The sequence below is a fragment of the Sciurus carolinensis genome, chromosome 9 (assembly GCF_902686445.1).
Source record: "Sciurus carolinensis chromosome 9, mSciCar1.2, whole genome shotgun sequence".
Lineage (NCBI taxonomy): Eukaryota > Metazoa > Chordata > Mammalia > Rodentia > Sciuridae > Sciurus > Sciurus carolinensis.
The window spans coordinates 79669786-79686899 of NC_062221.1; the positions used below are offsets into that span (position 1 = coordinate 79669786).

At 41.7% G+C, this 17114-nt stretch overlaps 1 protein-coding gene across 1 annotated transcript in view; it reads right to left on the reverse strand.

The window, feature by feature from the left end:
- Window positions 1-6443: 6443 nt before the first annotated feature.
- Gtpbp8 (GTP binding protein 8 (putative)) overlaps window positions 6444-17114 on the reverse strand; it is a 42295-nt gene continuing 31624 nt past the window's right edge. The window contains exons 6-7 of the mRNA XM_047563644.1: window positions 9021-9094; window positions 6444-6511 (exon numbers count right to left, since the gene is read on the reverse strand). Of these exons, the coding sequence (XP_047419600.1) occupies window positions 9025-9094 (70 nt within the window). The 3' untranslated portion in view covers window positions 6444-6511; window positions 9021-9024. The remainder of the gene's footprint in view (window positions 6512-9020; window positions 9095-17114) is intronic.

Sequence of the window (17114 nt, forward strand, 5' to 3'; positions counted from 1 at the left end):
AGGTTTAATGCAATTCCAATTAAAATCCCAATGACAGTCTTCACAGAACTAGAAAAAGCAGTCATGAAATTCATTTGGAAAAATAAGAGGCCCAAAATAGCCAAAGCAATCCTTAGCAAGAAGAATGAAACAGGAGACATCACATTACCAAACCTTAAACTATACTACAGAGTAACAGTAACAAACATGGCATGGTATTGGCACCAGAACAGACACGTAGACCAATGGTACAGAATAGAAGACAGAGACAAACCTACATAACTAATACTTCTTAAAGTCACAAGTACCATTCTTGCACACAGAAATTATTTATTGAGCACTTACTAAGCTCTAGGATCTGCTCAGGCACTTATGACATATTAGTGAATAAAAGGGGTCACCTGTCTGCTCTTGTGCTGCTCCTGTGTCAAGTGGTGCTCTGTGTGTCTGTCCCTTCCTGTTAAGTTGAGAGAGGAAACTGTCCATACTGTTCTACCTAGAGAAACTCTTTTAAGGCAGAGCCAGGTCTCTTTGGCAACCTGTACATGCCACCCCTCCCTGTGGTGGACACATGTGGTCTTAAAAACAATCCAACATGTCTTAGCCCCTGCTCTCCACTGGGCAGAGCTGCCCACTCAGGATGTCTGTGGCAAATACATCAGAGCACAGTGTCTCATTATTGTAACTTCTAAACACATGGGCACAAACCCTTACAAAGGCTTGGTTACTGGTCTTAACCACCTGAGGGTGGTCCTAAGAGGCCTTCCTCGAGGGGCTTGATGGGGCTTCGGTTTAGCAGATATGGAATATGTAGGTCTTAGGCCCCATATTCCCTCTAGTCTGGGTTGGCTTTGGTAGGAACCTGACCTTAACCTTGAGCCTGATGTCCCCCTGGCTGCCCTGGCAATGACCCCCACCTGACCCTGGCTAAGCAGCCTCCCCAGCTTAAAAAATACATGTTGGGGAGGTTTGGGCAGCAGGGAGAGGAGTTTGGTGAAACACTCAGCTAAAGTTGTCTTTTACCACAGAGTAGACATTGTGGTTTTGCTGGAATCGCATTCAGGTTCATGTGCATTTGGTTTTATGAAAAATGCAGGGCCGTTTGCCCAGGAAATGAGTTGACCCACCAGCCACAAATGATATTTTGGCTAGAGATAAGCTCCTGTAGTGAGAAGAAAAATTCCCCTATCCAACGGGGAAGGCTCTCAAGGGCACAGGGTGGGAAGAGAGGAAGAACCCTGGGATCCTGGGTTTTATTGGTGCTTTGCCACTAGTGAGCAATGTGATCACAGGTGGCGAGTTTCTCCCTTGGTGCCTCAGTTTCCTCATCTCTATGATAGACAGGGGTGGAGCAGATTATCTCTCAAAGCCTTTCCAGCTCCAACGTGCCAACTATACAGGATTGTGTGCATTGTTTGTGGGATCGAGTATAAAATGAAAATGTAGGACCCTTTGTTAAAAAATTATTCAGAAGTTCAAGACTGTGGCAACAGAGCATTAAACCAAGCACCAGGCCCTACTATACATGGGACCCCATTTACCTTAACAGGCAGCATGTCCTTGAAGGTAGACTCAATTCTATGTGTCCCCATGATTACCCTTCTCTGATCACACTTGGTGGAGCATTTGCATAACAGAGTGGGAAAAGCCCGGCTTTGCAGCTAGAAAGGCTCAGTCTTTATTCTTGGCCCTGTGGACCAGGGTGTGATCTTTCTGCTCCTTGCCTGAGTTTACCCATATCTGAGACAGAGGTAATCACTCCCACCTAGCACAATGGTTGTAAGAAATAAAGATAGACACAGGACCTGTGGTGGGGCTCAGTACAAGCATCGCTGGTGTTGCTGGGTACCATGCATTCACATGAAATTCACCAAATTCCATCTGAACTAGGATTTCATGGTGCTGTGACTTTTAGCAGCAAAGTTATGTTAGAGAGACAGTCAGATTCAAAACAGATTTTATCTAAAAAAAAAGAAAAAAAAGGTTGCGAGAGTTGTTTTTTACAGTAAGCGCATCTGCAGGGCTCTGCTCTTTTCTCCTGCTAGTCGGGGCAGCATATGGGTCTTGAGAAAACCATTTGCATTTCACATTCATTTCGTGGCTATGATTGTTCTCATGTGCTTTTATATCCACATGTGCGGTTTTTCTCAGATCTTGTGCAGCCAGAGAAGCAGCCCAGCCCCTCCTCAGGACTCTCCGCTCTAGTTAACAGGGCTGTGAGTCTGTGAGTCAAAGTGAGCTTCCACCAGCAGGGGAAATGCCAGGTGGCCACGTGTTCATTCCTTTGTTCACTTGTTCATCACTATTTGAGTATCTAATGTGTGAAAGTCATGGCCCCAGGTGCTGAAATTCAGAGATGAATTAGAACCTTTGAGAAGTTCAGGAACTAGTGGGAGAATAACTGAGTATACAGAACATTTCAAACACAACAAGGTAAATATTTTTATAAAAATCTTGGAGGTGGGGGAGATAAAATGACTCTCATGGTTCAGTTTCCATCTGGATGTGATAGAGATGGGAACATTTAAGTTGGGTGTGGAAGGGTGAGTAGGAGTTTTTCAGGAAAAACTACACCCATCTGAAAGGAATTGTGGAAACTCTGCTGACTTTGCAGAACTTTAAATCCTTTCTGGTCAATTCCCTGGAACATCTCTTGTAGGGGCATCAGTGTGGAGTCCCAATTTCACAAACTCTGTAGGCCTCTGTGTACAGCGTGCCCTCTTGCTCGAGCAGGGTAGGAATATCTAGCAGTGAGGTTCCTCTACTCTCCTCTTTGTTTTAGTTATGTGATTTGTCACTCCTGACCCCTTTACTTTTTCCTCAGGGGAAGATGCCCTTACTCCTTTCAAAAGCAGCCCTGCCCAAGGAGCCAGATCCCTTCCCACCTCTTTGCAAGACTTTGCTTATTAAGTTGTCTGTCTTATAGCTTCAAAATCTTCTACTTCTCTGTTCCTTTCACTCTGTCGACAAACAGATTCCAGTGTTGCGCAACCTGAAAACAAACAGAACCTTTCTATTGTAGGACTGCCTGCTTTCCTCCTACTGACTGGCTGGTTGAGGAATTGGTCTCTTCTAGCTCTACTGTTACATTCTTCTCTGCTTTCTTACATGCCTCTCTGCTCCTTACCTTCCCACAGTTTGGCTTCTGGCTCCTCCTCCCCACTAGTCTCACCTCCCGCAAGTCAACAGACCTCTGGGTCAACAGATCACTGCCTGTCTCCAGCCCTCATTCACACTGACTTCTGCCCCACTGAAGTCCTTGAAATGTTACAATTCCTTTTTTTTTTTAGTACAATTTTTTTTATTTCTATGACTGTGCACGATGCAGAGTCACATCATTCCTGTAGTCATACATGCACAGAGGGTAAAGATGTCTGTCTCATTCCACCATCTTTCCTTCTCCCGCCCACCCCCGCCCCTCCCCTCATTTCCCTCTATACAATCCAAATGTCATAATTCTTGAACTGTCATTTGTTCTGGCTTTCACAGCGTCCTCTTGCTCCTGCTTGCTGTCCTCACCAGCCCCTCTTCTCTATCACAGTTCCGTCTGTCCTTCCTCAGTCATCTTGTATTGTCCCTTGGTCTCAGTGATAGGCCCTCAAAGTCAAAGCTGGTCCCTGGTGCCTCAGCTCCTCGGAGCCTCACACTCCCATTTCCAACCGTGTCTGTGACCTTTGACCCACTGGTATCCAGTGCTGAGCTCATTTCCTTCTTTCCCTAATCTTTATATTTTGATGAGTGGTAAATCAGCACCCCAGCACCCAGACTCAAGATCTGACGATATTATTTCTTACTTACTCCTCTTCCCTTCTTCCACTTCCAATTAGGGCTCCGCTTCCCGAATCGTGTTACTCTGACATGGTTCCTGACACCTTTGTTATGAAAGCAATGGCTTCACCTTCCCTGTCCGGGATGCCTGATGCTGTGTTTTCATGCATTCCCAGCCCACATGAATTCACCTCGTAAAGCTTCACTTGGATGGTGTCACAACCCCTTGCCTTTCTGTACTCACCCATGTTTATCTCTGATATTAGCTGAGTATTTTTAAAACCTCTGATGTTTCTATTCAAGCCAACCAATTCTTACCCAGTATCTAGCAGAGGTCTAAGGGGGTCTAGGCAAACTAAAATCAGTTTTCTTGATAAATTCTAAAATCCCTGTATTCCTTTAGAAAATATAGTAAATGGCAGAGCTTAAGACTTTGGCTTATTCCTCAATAAAAACATTTACTTGAGTTGAGTGCTGTGTATATTTGTTGGGACACGCAGGCACGCACACACAGAGACCATGCTGGGCAGTGTGGATACACAGACCTTGCTCTTAAGAAACTCGTGGCCTCTTGGGAGAAGGGGGACGAGGGAATAAGCCAAGGCAACATCATATGGTGCACACTTTAATTAGGACATGTATAGCTGCGTGTGGTGCCTATGTCAGTGGGACCAGGGAAAGGAAATTGAGCTGGTATGGACTGGCAGCTATAAAGAGCAGCGTTGTATTTAGACCTTAAAGAATAAGCATGAGTTTGTCAGTGGAAAGCAGAAAAGCAGGGCATTTTGGATAAAGGGAACAGGAAGACAGGTGTGTGCATGCAAGTGTGTTTTGTGGAGGGCAGGGGAAAATATGTTCATAGAAGGGAAGCTGTCTTATGAATCAGAGTAGTGGTTCTGTGTGGGAGATGGATTTGTCCTCTGATGGCTCTTTATGGGGGTGATTTTGCTCCCCAGAGGACACTTGGCAATGTCTTCAGGCATTTTAGAATTGTCACCACCTCAGAGGGGGAGAGTGTGTGCTACCAGCACTTAGTGTGTAGGGGTTAGAGATGCTGCTAAACATCATATAATGCACAGGACGGCCTGCTAGAAAAAAGAATCTACCATTCCAAATGCCAATAATGCCAGGGTTCAGAAACCTTAAGGAAAAGCATGGTAGTTCTAGGAAGAAATAGCTGATGAGTTCTGAAAGATAGATTAGTGTTGTTTTGCAAAAGGTCTTAGATGTCTATCAATATAACGGAAGTTTCTAGAAAGGTAAGAATTTTATTTTCATTAATTTAATTGGTCTCATTTGATCAAAGGTACTCATTCATAGCATAATTCAATAAAAAGTGATAATGCTTACAAGTAACAAAGAACATTTTCTTTATAAGATTCTTAGGATTTAAGTGTTGAGGTCTTTTGATTGTCCATCTTCTAATGGAAAGGCATCTGTGTGTACTGGCTGGTTCCTAGCTGGATTCCTCTGCCTCTGCTGCTCCTCCACCCCCACTACCACAAAGCTCCAGGCTATCTGTCCACTGAGGCTTCTAGTGAGGCAGATCCAGGAAGGACAGGGTTGAGCTCAGGGTGAAGATGGACCTGTGCCTTCTATAAGGACACAGCTAGGTTTGGATTCTCAGGAAAGACTGACTCTGGATGTTTGTGAACAGAAGTCTGGAGATCACTTTTTCTAAGTCATATTTATGTTGGAAAGACTGGATTCACGTCATCATTGTTTGATCCCGTCCCCTTTTTTCAGTTTCCCATTACGAAGCCCTGACGCACCCCCCAGTATTGTGTGTCAGATCCTCTCTATCAAGAGGAGGTTAGTAATTGACTGGAAGTTATTTGGGAAACACAAGGCCTTGTAAGCCTATTTCAATTTTCTAAACAAAGATATCTCTCAAGAAATTATTAAAGTGGAACATACCCTTTGTTTGATCAAAGAACGATTACTGAAGGTTCTTACTTGTGCTTCTCAAAACTGAGCTTAGGGCTTGTCACCTGAATTAGAAGCGAACCAGAATATCCCTTCCCTCCCTAGAAAAACAGGAGAAGTGGAGATGAGACTACCTTCATGGGTCCAGAGTCCATAGGAGCTAGGAGCTGATGGCCCCAGCACTACCGAGAACTCCAAGAACAGAAGGTCCCCCATGCCCTCCACAAGCCTTTGAGGAGGCTACCAGTTCCCCATCTTTAGGGCCAACTTGGGTCATCTGGACCTCCAGTCCCATCCTTCCCCTACCCCAAAAGGCTTCTGGGAGGCCCTGCACTCTGCACCCAGGTATCAATAACACTTGGTGCCAGCCATTCAGGACGGGAAACCATTTGCTCTACTGCTGCCTTTTCCTCTGGGAAGCCAGATGCCATGTCCTAGAAATTCCTTACCGAGGCCCACACGGGGCATCCCCAAGCAGGACGGCATCATGGTGGGTAGACTACCCAACCACAGGATGTGAAAACCACAACTCAGTTCATTTGAAGGATCTGTGTCCCAGATTAAGAGGGGAAGTCATGACTACCCAATACCCCTGGGCTGGTCACCCCCCTCGTGAATTTTCTAGCCCAGCTGGTTGTGGGAGCCTGAATGTATACAAGCAGAGAGAAAGGAGCCAACCCTGAGCATTACCAAAGTGCCTGATTCCTCAGGTGACAGGAAGCAGGATGTTCCATGCAGTGGCTTCCTCCTCACCTGTGATCCTGGGTCCAGCCCACTCTGGAGGGGAGAATCAAGGGCTATCCAAAGAATCAGGACTTGGCATTGGCACCAGGTGAGCCTTTGAAGAAAACATAGCAGTTATTTGTAATGCACACTCCTGAGAAACAGAAAGCAAACAAAACAAAAACTTTGAGCTTGGGGAACATTTCTAAACACTAGAGTTTTTTTTGATGGCACATTCAATGGGATTCAGTGGAATCCACTGTCACTGGCATTCTACAATGGCATTCAGACACTGAAGTTAAAAGGATACAACCCCTGAGACCAGAGCAAAGGAGAAATCACAATTTAAAAGGTCGGCAATCTTCTCACCCTTCCACTTAGAAACTGTATACCCCATCTTAGGGTTGCCAATTAAAATACAGGATGCCCAGTTCGTTTTGAATTTCAGAGACATAATGAATATTTTTTTTTAGTACAAGTTTGTCCCATGATATATTCATTGATCTGAAATTTAAATTTAAGTGAACACTCTGTAGTTTTATTTGCTAAATCTGGCAACCCTATTCCAGAGACAATATGAGATGGGAATTTTCCACGTGTTTGGTCAGTATCAGTGCCCACGCCCTTCTCTAGGGTGAGCATCTGGCCCCTCTCACTAAGGTTGTTGCCAAGATACATACAACATGACTCTTCAAGCCCAGCCATCAACTCCAGCTTGTGTTGATCTGAAGAGACCAAGATCTATTTTAATGATGGCAGGAGAAAAAGATAATTGAAAATGGACTCACGAAGAGATAGTGTGTCGATCTCTGATATGGTATATTTTTAAAATATTTTCTTCATTTAACAAATATTAACTGAGCATCTGAAATGTTCAAGGCATTTGGAATAGAACAAGGAACTAAATACCCCTGTTCTGATAGTGCCTGCAAGTTCACAGGGGGAGATTTGTTTTTCTTTTTTCTTTTCTTGGTACTGGAGATTGAGCTCAGGGCTTCATACATGGTAGGCAAATGCTCTGCCACTGAGATACATCCCTGGCCCACAGGGAGGGATTTTCATAGTTAATTTTAATAGCTTTAATTTTTTAAAATGTTTTCATTAATGCATCATAGTTATACACAATAGTTGGGTTCATTCTGACACAATCACACATTCATGGAATATAATTTGCTCCATTTCGATCCCCAGTGCTTCTCTTCCACTCCTCTCTTCTCCTCCCCTATCCCCCTTCCTTTTCTTTACAGGTCTTCTTTCTATTATTTACTGTTTTTTAAAGTTGATGCTTTATAGAGGTACATAAAGGTGTAATTCACTGTGGCATATATGTATATAGTGTAATTCTGTTGGGTTTCATTCTGCAGCTCCTCCCTTCCCAACCCCTCCCTCTGGTCCCCTTCCTGTACTCTTCTGATCATCCCCCTATTTTCATGGTATTCCCTGCTTTGTCCCCCTTACTTTGCTCAACTTCCACATGTGAGAGAAGACACTTAACCCTTAACTTTCTGAGTCTGGCTTATTTCACTTAGCCTGATATTCTCCAGTTCCATCCATTTACCAGCAAATGCCATAATTTCGTTCTTCTTTATGGTTGTGTATATATACCACATTTAAAAAAAAAATCCATTCACCTATTGCCACGGCATCTGGGTTGGTTCCCTACTGTGATTTGTGCTGCTATAAACAACAGTGTGCCTGTATCACTGTGGTATACTGATTTCAATTCTTTTGGATAAATACCAAGGAGGGATAGCAGGGTCACATGATAGTTCATTCCTAGTCTTTTGAGTAATATTCAGACTGCTTTCCAGAGTGACTGTATTCACAGTTCGACCAATAATGTTTGAGTGTACTTTTCTCCCCACATCCTCACCAGCGTTTATTATTACTTGTATTCTTGATGATCGCTATTCTCACTGGACTGAGATGATTTGCATTTCCAGTTGCCAGCAATGTTGAACAGTTTTTCATATATTTGTTGGCCATTTGTATATCTTCTTTTGAGAAGCATCTGTTTAGTTTGTTTACCAATTTATGATTGGGTTGTTGTTTTTATAGTCCTAAGTTTTCGAGTTCTTTATATATTCTGACTATTAATCCTCTGTTGGAGGTAATGTCCTTTGTTTTTAATCTTAAAGTTGACTCAGTGCCCCTGTCACTATTTGAATATATCTGCCTACTGATTTGATCATGTTTTCTTATGTACTATTGAGGCAAAATTTTTGCTATGCCAGCATCTCCCATGGTATATTTTATAAGAATAAACAGCAATAAATACTGGTTTAAAGAGGAAACTTCTAGAAACATGCCTCTCCTAACTTGGTTTCTTAGCATGTGTGAATGCGTGTGTGTGTGTGTGTGTGTTTGTGCAATCGTACAGATAAAGTGTGTCTGTGTGTCTTGGAAATGTTGGGTGTATGGAGACTATCTTTCTTGACTAGCAGTCAAAATCCAGCACTTTATAAAGATTTCCGTAACAACTTCTTGGGCAGAAAAGATGGCCCCTTGGTTCAGCAGCAGACACTGAACGTGGTTTGGCTTTGCCCCTTGGCACAGTTCTAGGGTGTTACATTCCACCAGAGGCCCTGGTGGGAGGAAGCACTTGTACCTTTGCAGAAACTCACCAAATCAGGCACAGACATGCTGGCAGCCTTGATGGTGGGACCTCACTGATCTCTGCCCAGCTCTCAGGAGGTAACTGGCAAGAGAAAAGAAAGTAAAACAGCAACCAAATCCCTGTACACCTAATAAATTTGACTTGGAAATTTTGCCTCAAGGCTGTAAAAGAGTAGAAATAATGATTCCATTTTCTCTAAGTCCAACTTTTGGGCATTTAGTCTTTAATGTGGAGAAAATGATCCAATTATCTGATTATCAGCTTTTTCCTTTTTTTCTTTTTCTTTTCTTTTTAGTTTAGACATTTCCAGGATGAGGTGATTCTGCTCCTTGAGAATAAATTTAGATTATGCTACTCCCATCCAAAACTAGGCCTTCAAATCACATGACTCTCCTCCTCTTCAGGGGCCAAGCCTTGAAATCATGCGCTTCTACTTTGCCTGCGAGACATTTCTTTGATTATCTGAATCTCCTCTGCCAAGGATAAATCGATTTGTCTCCATTCTGTCTGAGGTTGTCAAGCTGGGATTATCAGGTTCCTCTTGGTGGCTTCAGTGACCAATTTAGAGGGTAGTGTGTGTACAGCTTCCTGCTGCTCCCTGGTGGAAACAATGGGTATTGAACAAGACACACCAGGACTGATTTCTTAAGCAAAACTTAAGGTGTCAGTGCAAAGGCTCACGGGTAGTAAGTACTCTTCAAGCTATTCATTTGCACTAAAATGTCAATCTAGATGTTATAAATAAAGATAAATTAAATGAATGGAATAACAAGAGTTTGTCTTCTTAGCATTTGGAGCTTCAATCTCACTTTTTTCTGTTTGCTGGGAACTCATTTCTCTTTTCTCTTTCCCAATTTTTTTCTTTTCTTCAACCCTTATTTCATGTATCTTGGGATAATCCCAAGATTCCTGCAGGGTTATCTTTCAACACTTCTGAAGAGTGAGAATCAGCATTTGGCCCAGGAAATGGGTGTATCCTTATACACTCCACATTTTAAACCCCCATTTTTATCTATTAATTAGATCAAATTGCAAATCAAAATTCATTTCAGGAATGTAAATGGAACATGTTAGTCTTATACCTTCTGGGATTTCCTCAATGCAAGTGAGAGACTGTCTCCTTAAGACTTCATGCAAATTCATATTGAAAGAGAATATGTTAATTTTTAAAGCCCTAAAATTGAGAAAATTCTCAAAAAAGTTTATCCAGGTAGAAGCATATGTTTTTAATTAAAATATACCACATGAAGGAATCCTTTTAGAATCAAGGAAAATTTTTGAGACTAGTATATAGGAATATTAACATATTATACATCAGTGCATGATAGACCTTTCAAATGTGTTCCAGTGATTTCTAGAGCTATTGTGGTTTTATTTTATTATTATTATTATTATTATTATTATTATTATTATTTCTTAGTGCTAAAGATTGAACCCAGGGGCACTTAACCACTGAGCTACATTCCCAGTCCTTTTTATATTTTTATTTTGAGACAGGATCTTGCTAAGTTGCTTAGGGCCTTGCTAAGATGATGAGGCTGCTTTTGAACTTGCTATCCTCCTACTTCAGCCTCCGGAGTTGCTGGGATTACAGGTGTGTGCCACCACGCCTGGCTTGTGTTTTGTTAATTAATAAATTATTAATGCCAGGCTAGTACTTGGTTCATATTAGAAGGCTCTTCTCTCCAAGTTAATTAATTCATCCAGCATGTTTTCAATGAGTATTTGCTGAGTGTCCTGTGGCAGTACTATGGGAGGCATCTCTCGTCTGCATGAAGCTGCTTGTAAACTGAGCCTAATATCTCAAGAACAAGGCAGACCAGGCAGAATCATGGGAGAGATGGGAGAAAAGTGAGATGGGGGTTCAGAGATCAGTGAAAACCAGGGACGTCTGAGCTGGAATTTTATTTACTTTTTTATTTACTTGGTGCTGGGGACTTGACCCAGAGCCTCATGCATGCTAAGCATATGAGCTACCACTGAATTATATCCCCAGCCCTTGAAACTAGGATTTAATGGATGAATAATATTTGGCCATAAATTAGTCTGTCCATCAGGACTTTGGATATTTCTTCATAAGGAATAATTTTTCCTCAGGAATATAAATTATAGACAGGGACAAAGTGCCATATAAATGATTTTCTCTCAGGTGACTTTTGAAATGTGAGAATTAAGGACTGTTCAGGTACTGTCAATTCTTGTTTGACCTCTTTTCTTTAACTACAAAAAGATTTCTGCTCTGGTCCTTAAAATACTCTTCTCTCTCTCACCCAAACACAATAAAACAGAGAGGAGGTATTACTGTTTTATTTGCTTTCTCTGTCCCCATTTTTTCCTTAAGCCATTGATGCCATTTATTTATTGAAGTCATACTCCATTCTGGCTGCTGTAGCAAAGATGCTGTAAACTGGTTGGCTTATAAACAACAGATATTTACTTCTCACCGTTCTAGAAGATAAAAGTTCATGACCAAGGTGACTGCAGATTCAGTGTGTGTTGGGCAGGGGGTAGGGGAGGCAGAGGGGTTCCATTTCCTGATTCATATATGGTGCCTTCTTGCTGTGGCATCACAAGATGAAAGGGCAAAAGAGTTCCCTTGGGCCTATTTTTTAAGGGCATTGTTTTCATCAGCTTTTTCATCACTGTGTCCAAAAGACATGACAAAGACCACATAGAGGAAGAAGAGTTTATTTTGGCTCAAGGTTTCAGAGGTTCAGTCCATGACTGACCGACTCCATAGCTCTGGGTCTGAGGTGAGAATGTGAAGGTAGAAGGGTCTGCAGGACATGGCAACACGGAAGCAGAGAAAAATTTCCACTCACCAGGGACAAAATATAAAACCCAAAGACAGGCCCTCAGTGATGTACTTCCTCCAGCCACACCCTACCTACCTGCAGTTACCACTAGGTTATCCAGATTGGTGGATTAAATCACTGGTAAAACTGGGCTCGGCGGCACACACCTGTAATCCCTGCGGCTAGGGAGGCTGAGGCAGGAGGATCTCCAGTTCAAAGCCAGCCTCAGCAGTGGCGAAGCAACTCAGTAAGACCTTGACTCTAAATAAAATACAAATCAGGGCTGGAGATGTGACTCTGTGGTCAGGTGCCCCTAAGTTCAATCCCCAGTACCAAAAATAAATAAATAAATAAATAAATAAAAAATCACCAGTAAGGTTACACCTGTTATAATCCAATCATTTCACCTCTGAAAATTCTTCCATTGTTTCACACATGAGCTTTTGGGGGAGGTCTCATATCTAAACCATAACAGTCACTGCTCCTATTCATGAGGGCACCTATGGTCATGACCTAATCATCTCCCCAAAAGCCCCATCTCTTAATAATGCCTTGGAGACAATGTTCAGGGGACAGCATTTAGTAAATGTTTATTGTGCATCTATTATATGCCAGATACTCTGCTAAGTACTGAAAGGCAACAGATATCAAGCATAAACATGGTCCTTTCCCTAAAAACAAACAAACAACTAATATTGGCTGATGACAGCCAATTAAGCAATAGAATAATATCACTTTGAGGCTGGAGATGTAGATAAGTAGTAGAATATTTGCTTAGCATGCTCAAGGTCCTGAATTTGATCCTCATAAAATCAAAACAGAACAAAACCCTCAGTGTACCCATGGTGTGCTGCCTCACCTTGAACTCAGAGCAAAGAAGTCAGCTTTCTGTGGATTGAGATCTCTGAAACCATAAGCCCCATATAATTTTTTTCCTCCTCTAAGTTGTTTTTGTACAGTATTTTGGCCACAGTGATGAAAAGCTGGCTAAAACAAGTATATACATCTATAAAGACTTCAAGGTATGATATAGCAACATATCACCAAGGTCAATAACCTGGACTGTGAAAAGGAGACTGGATTTAAATCTGGGTTCCAGTGAATACTTGCCATGTGACTTCAAGCTAGGTTCTTAATCTGTTTGAACCTCAGTTTTGGATAGAAATATACTCCTAGTTTACCTGTGTCTGAGCAGGTGTTCCTGGTCTTCAGTGACTTTACTCCAGCTCTGATTCCATCTGGTGGTATTCCCTGCCCTCCAGCTTCACCCTCACTGCTGAAGGGGAAAGAGAGAGTGTGGAAGAGGTACAACTGCTTCTTAATAGCACTGGTCTGAAAATGGCGTCCTTAGGGATTTGACCACACAACTCAAGAGAGACTGGAAGAAGTTGCCCAATTGTGCACCCAGGAATAATGAGAGCACAGACAAGATTTATAAGGAGTAATCTGGGCAGGAAAGTTAAAAAATAGGAAGCTATTGCCTATTGTCAGAAAGGGAAATTTCTGAATTTATGCTGTAGAGATGGAATAATCCTGGCTAATCTTTTGGGTTCTCACTTGAGAGTGAATGGCTAAAGTGAAGTGTATATGAAGGTTACCAGAGATGAGAATAATGAAGGATCTGGGATGATAGAGGACTTAGGATGGAGAGGAAGTAGTCTCCCAAGAATAGTCTCTTCTATGAAGGGGAAAAGGAATGAGGAAAACTCTTCCCTAGCCTCTTCCTCACCATCCTAATGCAACATCCAGCACCGTCTCCCTTAGGATCCTGGGTCCTCCATGATGGTGCCCTGTGGGAACCCCTCCCCCAGGCCTGGACCCCAGCTTCCCCTCCACCTTCTTGCTCCCACCATGTCTGGGGCTCTTCACTGAGCAGTCCCAGCTGCCACTTTCCACAGGGTGAGGAAACAGATTCTGGGGATGCTGCAGAGTGCAGGCTCCTGGGCTGCCGACCAGGGCTTGCAGGGACTGAGGGGGACACAAGCTGAAGAAAGATGCACTCCTGCTATCTTAATTTTGATTGTGGAAAGCACTTCTCTTAAAGGCCTGGGGTCCATAGTTGGTCTCTGTAGAATCAATGGCAGAAACATCAGTAATGGCTGGAGTAGGGTCCTACCACTATCCTTTACACTAATTTTGCATTCAATTTCAAACAGTGAGTGGATTTTGAGATGGCTTTTCTAAATTAGGGATTATCTGTGTTAAAATCTTAGGCTGACCTCTCAATACTTCAAAAAAATGTGTTATCAATAGGCATTTTCTTTTCCTTTACATTTCTATCAGATTCTAGGAGTTGAGGTACAGTACTGTCAGCAGTGATCCTTGCTAAAAAGAGTGCTTTGAGTTTGTAACTTAGATCTTTAAATATTTAAAAATAACATCATGATATAGAAGTCGTTTGCTCACTCAACCTAATTCAAAAAGTAGAAATTTAGAAAATAAATCTCTCCTGAATTGTCAAAAGTCAGAAATAGCTATGATTTATATTTTGACATTGTTTTCATTCCAGATACATATTTTCTTTTTGCTTCTTTCCCAACTGGCAGTTCTACTATATATGAAATTTATAATTTCTTGTCTTCATTTAGTAGAATGTGAGCATTTCTCTGTGCCACTCATTACCTATTTTACACTGTGACTATAGCAGAATCTTCTAGTTGTTCACCAAAACGCATTTCCTCTTCTGGGTATGCAGTTAGACTACATTTCCAGGTTCCTATGCATGTAGGTGCAGTTAGTGCAGGAGAGCTGCTGGGATGGGTGCTATCATCTGGAGCACATAGTGGGGTGGATCTCTTCTCCCCTGTTCTCCATTCCCCTTCCTATAGCAGGATGCAAATGATGAAAAGGCACTCAGAGGTTCCAAAGTCACAGGGTGAAAGGAGCCTTAATTTTTTATAATCATATTTTGAGCACAGTATGGATGAGAAAAAACCATCTGTTGGATTTGAGCTATATTTTCAGACCTGTTTGTCTCAGCTGTTTTGCCTACCTTATTTTTCATTCCAAGGGCATATCATAATTTTAAAAAAGGAAATGTTTCCCATTTTTGCTGCACTAGATTGTCAAAAAAAGACCTTCAATGACCTCAATTTCCAAGTATCATATTTTAGGTAGCATGTATTGGACCCCAGTAATATGTATACATTTTCAAATTTTTGCTATTGTAAATGACAGCAATGAACATCCTTATGCTGGATTCCTTGTCCATTATGGGGCTCTATGCTGTTGAACTTGCTTAAGCCTGGAAATTAAGAAGTCTTATCTCTCCCTTTTGGTGCTTAAGCCAGTTTTCTTGCCTCTATAATGTGGATGAAGTAGGATTTTAATAGGCTGTGATCTATTTAGTTCCTATAGACACTCTTATCGATTAGACACAATTAATGATCCCTCCTAGTCCAAACTGGTCATCATGTTTCTATCGTTTATTACAGTAAGTACACAGCTTGTCTTTCATAGTTAATCCTTACTACCTGGGCTTTGTGGGATCCCATCATTCCCCAGCCAACTCCTAGAGACAATTTCAATGGCAGTATCTTCTACCATCACTCTAACCTTCAGAAGACAGCTGGCACAGAAGATACTGTGAAGACCCTGGTAACCCCTTATAAATCTAATTCTCAATGCCTCATTCAGGCATTGAGAGGGAGTTAGGGCCTGAAACCTACTGCCCTTACCTGGGCTGAAAAGTGTTTGTTGCTGAGCAGCACTGTTAGAAGGAGGTCAAGTAACTTGTCTCCTCCTCCTGTCTTCAACCTCCCTCTAGTGGCCTGTATTGGTATAACAACCAGTTGGCAAAGAAAGTTTTTTGGAGTCCCAGTCCCAGAATCACAAAGCAGTTTGAAGCACCAGATTTAAGTTGAAAGGCCATAGGTGAATGGGTCAAAAGTATGTCTGAATATGTTGGTGCACGTGCACATGCTCACACATGCAAACACACACACATCTCAAGACTTTGGTGCACAGTATTTTGGCGTTGAAAATATTTATTTTTCTCACTATAGCACTAACACTTCTATTTTTATTTTAAAATGGAAGATATAAATAAGCTCATAGAAGGAAAAATCTATCACATTGTTTGAAAAATTATCATGGCTAATACTTTTGTTATGATCCCCCAGATTGTCTCTTCAATGTGTAGATTCATATTTTTTCATGGAACTGTCACTGAATAGGGGCAGGGCAAGGAGGTCCCTACAAAGAGAACTGAACCTCAACTAAGCTTGGTAAATTCTTGACTTTCATCACAGAAGAGAATTTCAGGACATTTCAGAAGCAAAGCACAAGCAAACATCTATTAAAGGGAAACAAAGGTGTATACACCAAAAGGGAGGGTGCAGGTGCCCCTCACTTTTTAGAGAAGATGAATGACACACCCAGGATTGAACTCTCTTATTACATATAGAACTTTGCTGGGAAGAAATGTACAGGTTCTCAGACAAGTTTCTTTGAAAGTCAACACATGACGATCATTATATATTTGGGGTTCAGAATGTCTTTTTGGACAAACAGCCTAGCCACGAATCATTTGTGGGTACATGATGTAAATCTTTGAATCTGGTGACATTTAAATTATGTTTTTGTTCTAATTGATCTGTTGCAAGCATATGTTGAAAATTATGTTCATCTAACTAAAGGGACAAGCATGACTAGCTATGCTCATAGATAGTGGTCTCCAGCTACCAAGGGTCTCTTTTTATCTCTCTCCCAGAGTTATCTCACTAAAGTTTCTTATATTCTACCTCTATGGGGCTGGGGCAGGAGGCTTTAATGGGAGGACCCTGCATTCTACCATGCTCCTTAACAAGTGCAATTCCACTTTTATGTATTTGTTTTATGCATTTGATTTCCTTGTAAGATTTTGTGTGGGGAAGAGGGGGAAGAATTCCAATGCCAAAACACTAGAAAACAACAGATTCACTGTGTGGGTACAAGATTGTTTTCAATTTTCATGATTACAACAATGAAAGATAACTTTGTATCTAAATTTTTGGGCAAAGAACTAATAACAAGACATCAGACTTTTTTCTGTCTACTTGATAGTACCTCAAAATTATTTTAATTTGTATTTCTTGGATAATGAAGTGGACAACATTTTGGATAGTTAATGATCATTTGCATCTGTGACAGTCTTTCTTTATAGTACAGAAAATCAAAGCATGGCCTTAAAACCTGCCTTCCTAATCACCTGCATTCCTTCTGTATCCCCTAGTTCAAGAAAGTTCTGGGAGCTGGGGTTGTAGTCAGTGGTAGAGCACTTGCCTATCATGTGTGGAGGCACTGGGTTCAATCCTCAGCACCACATA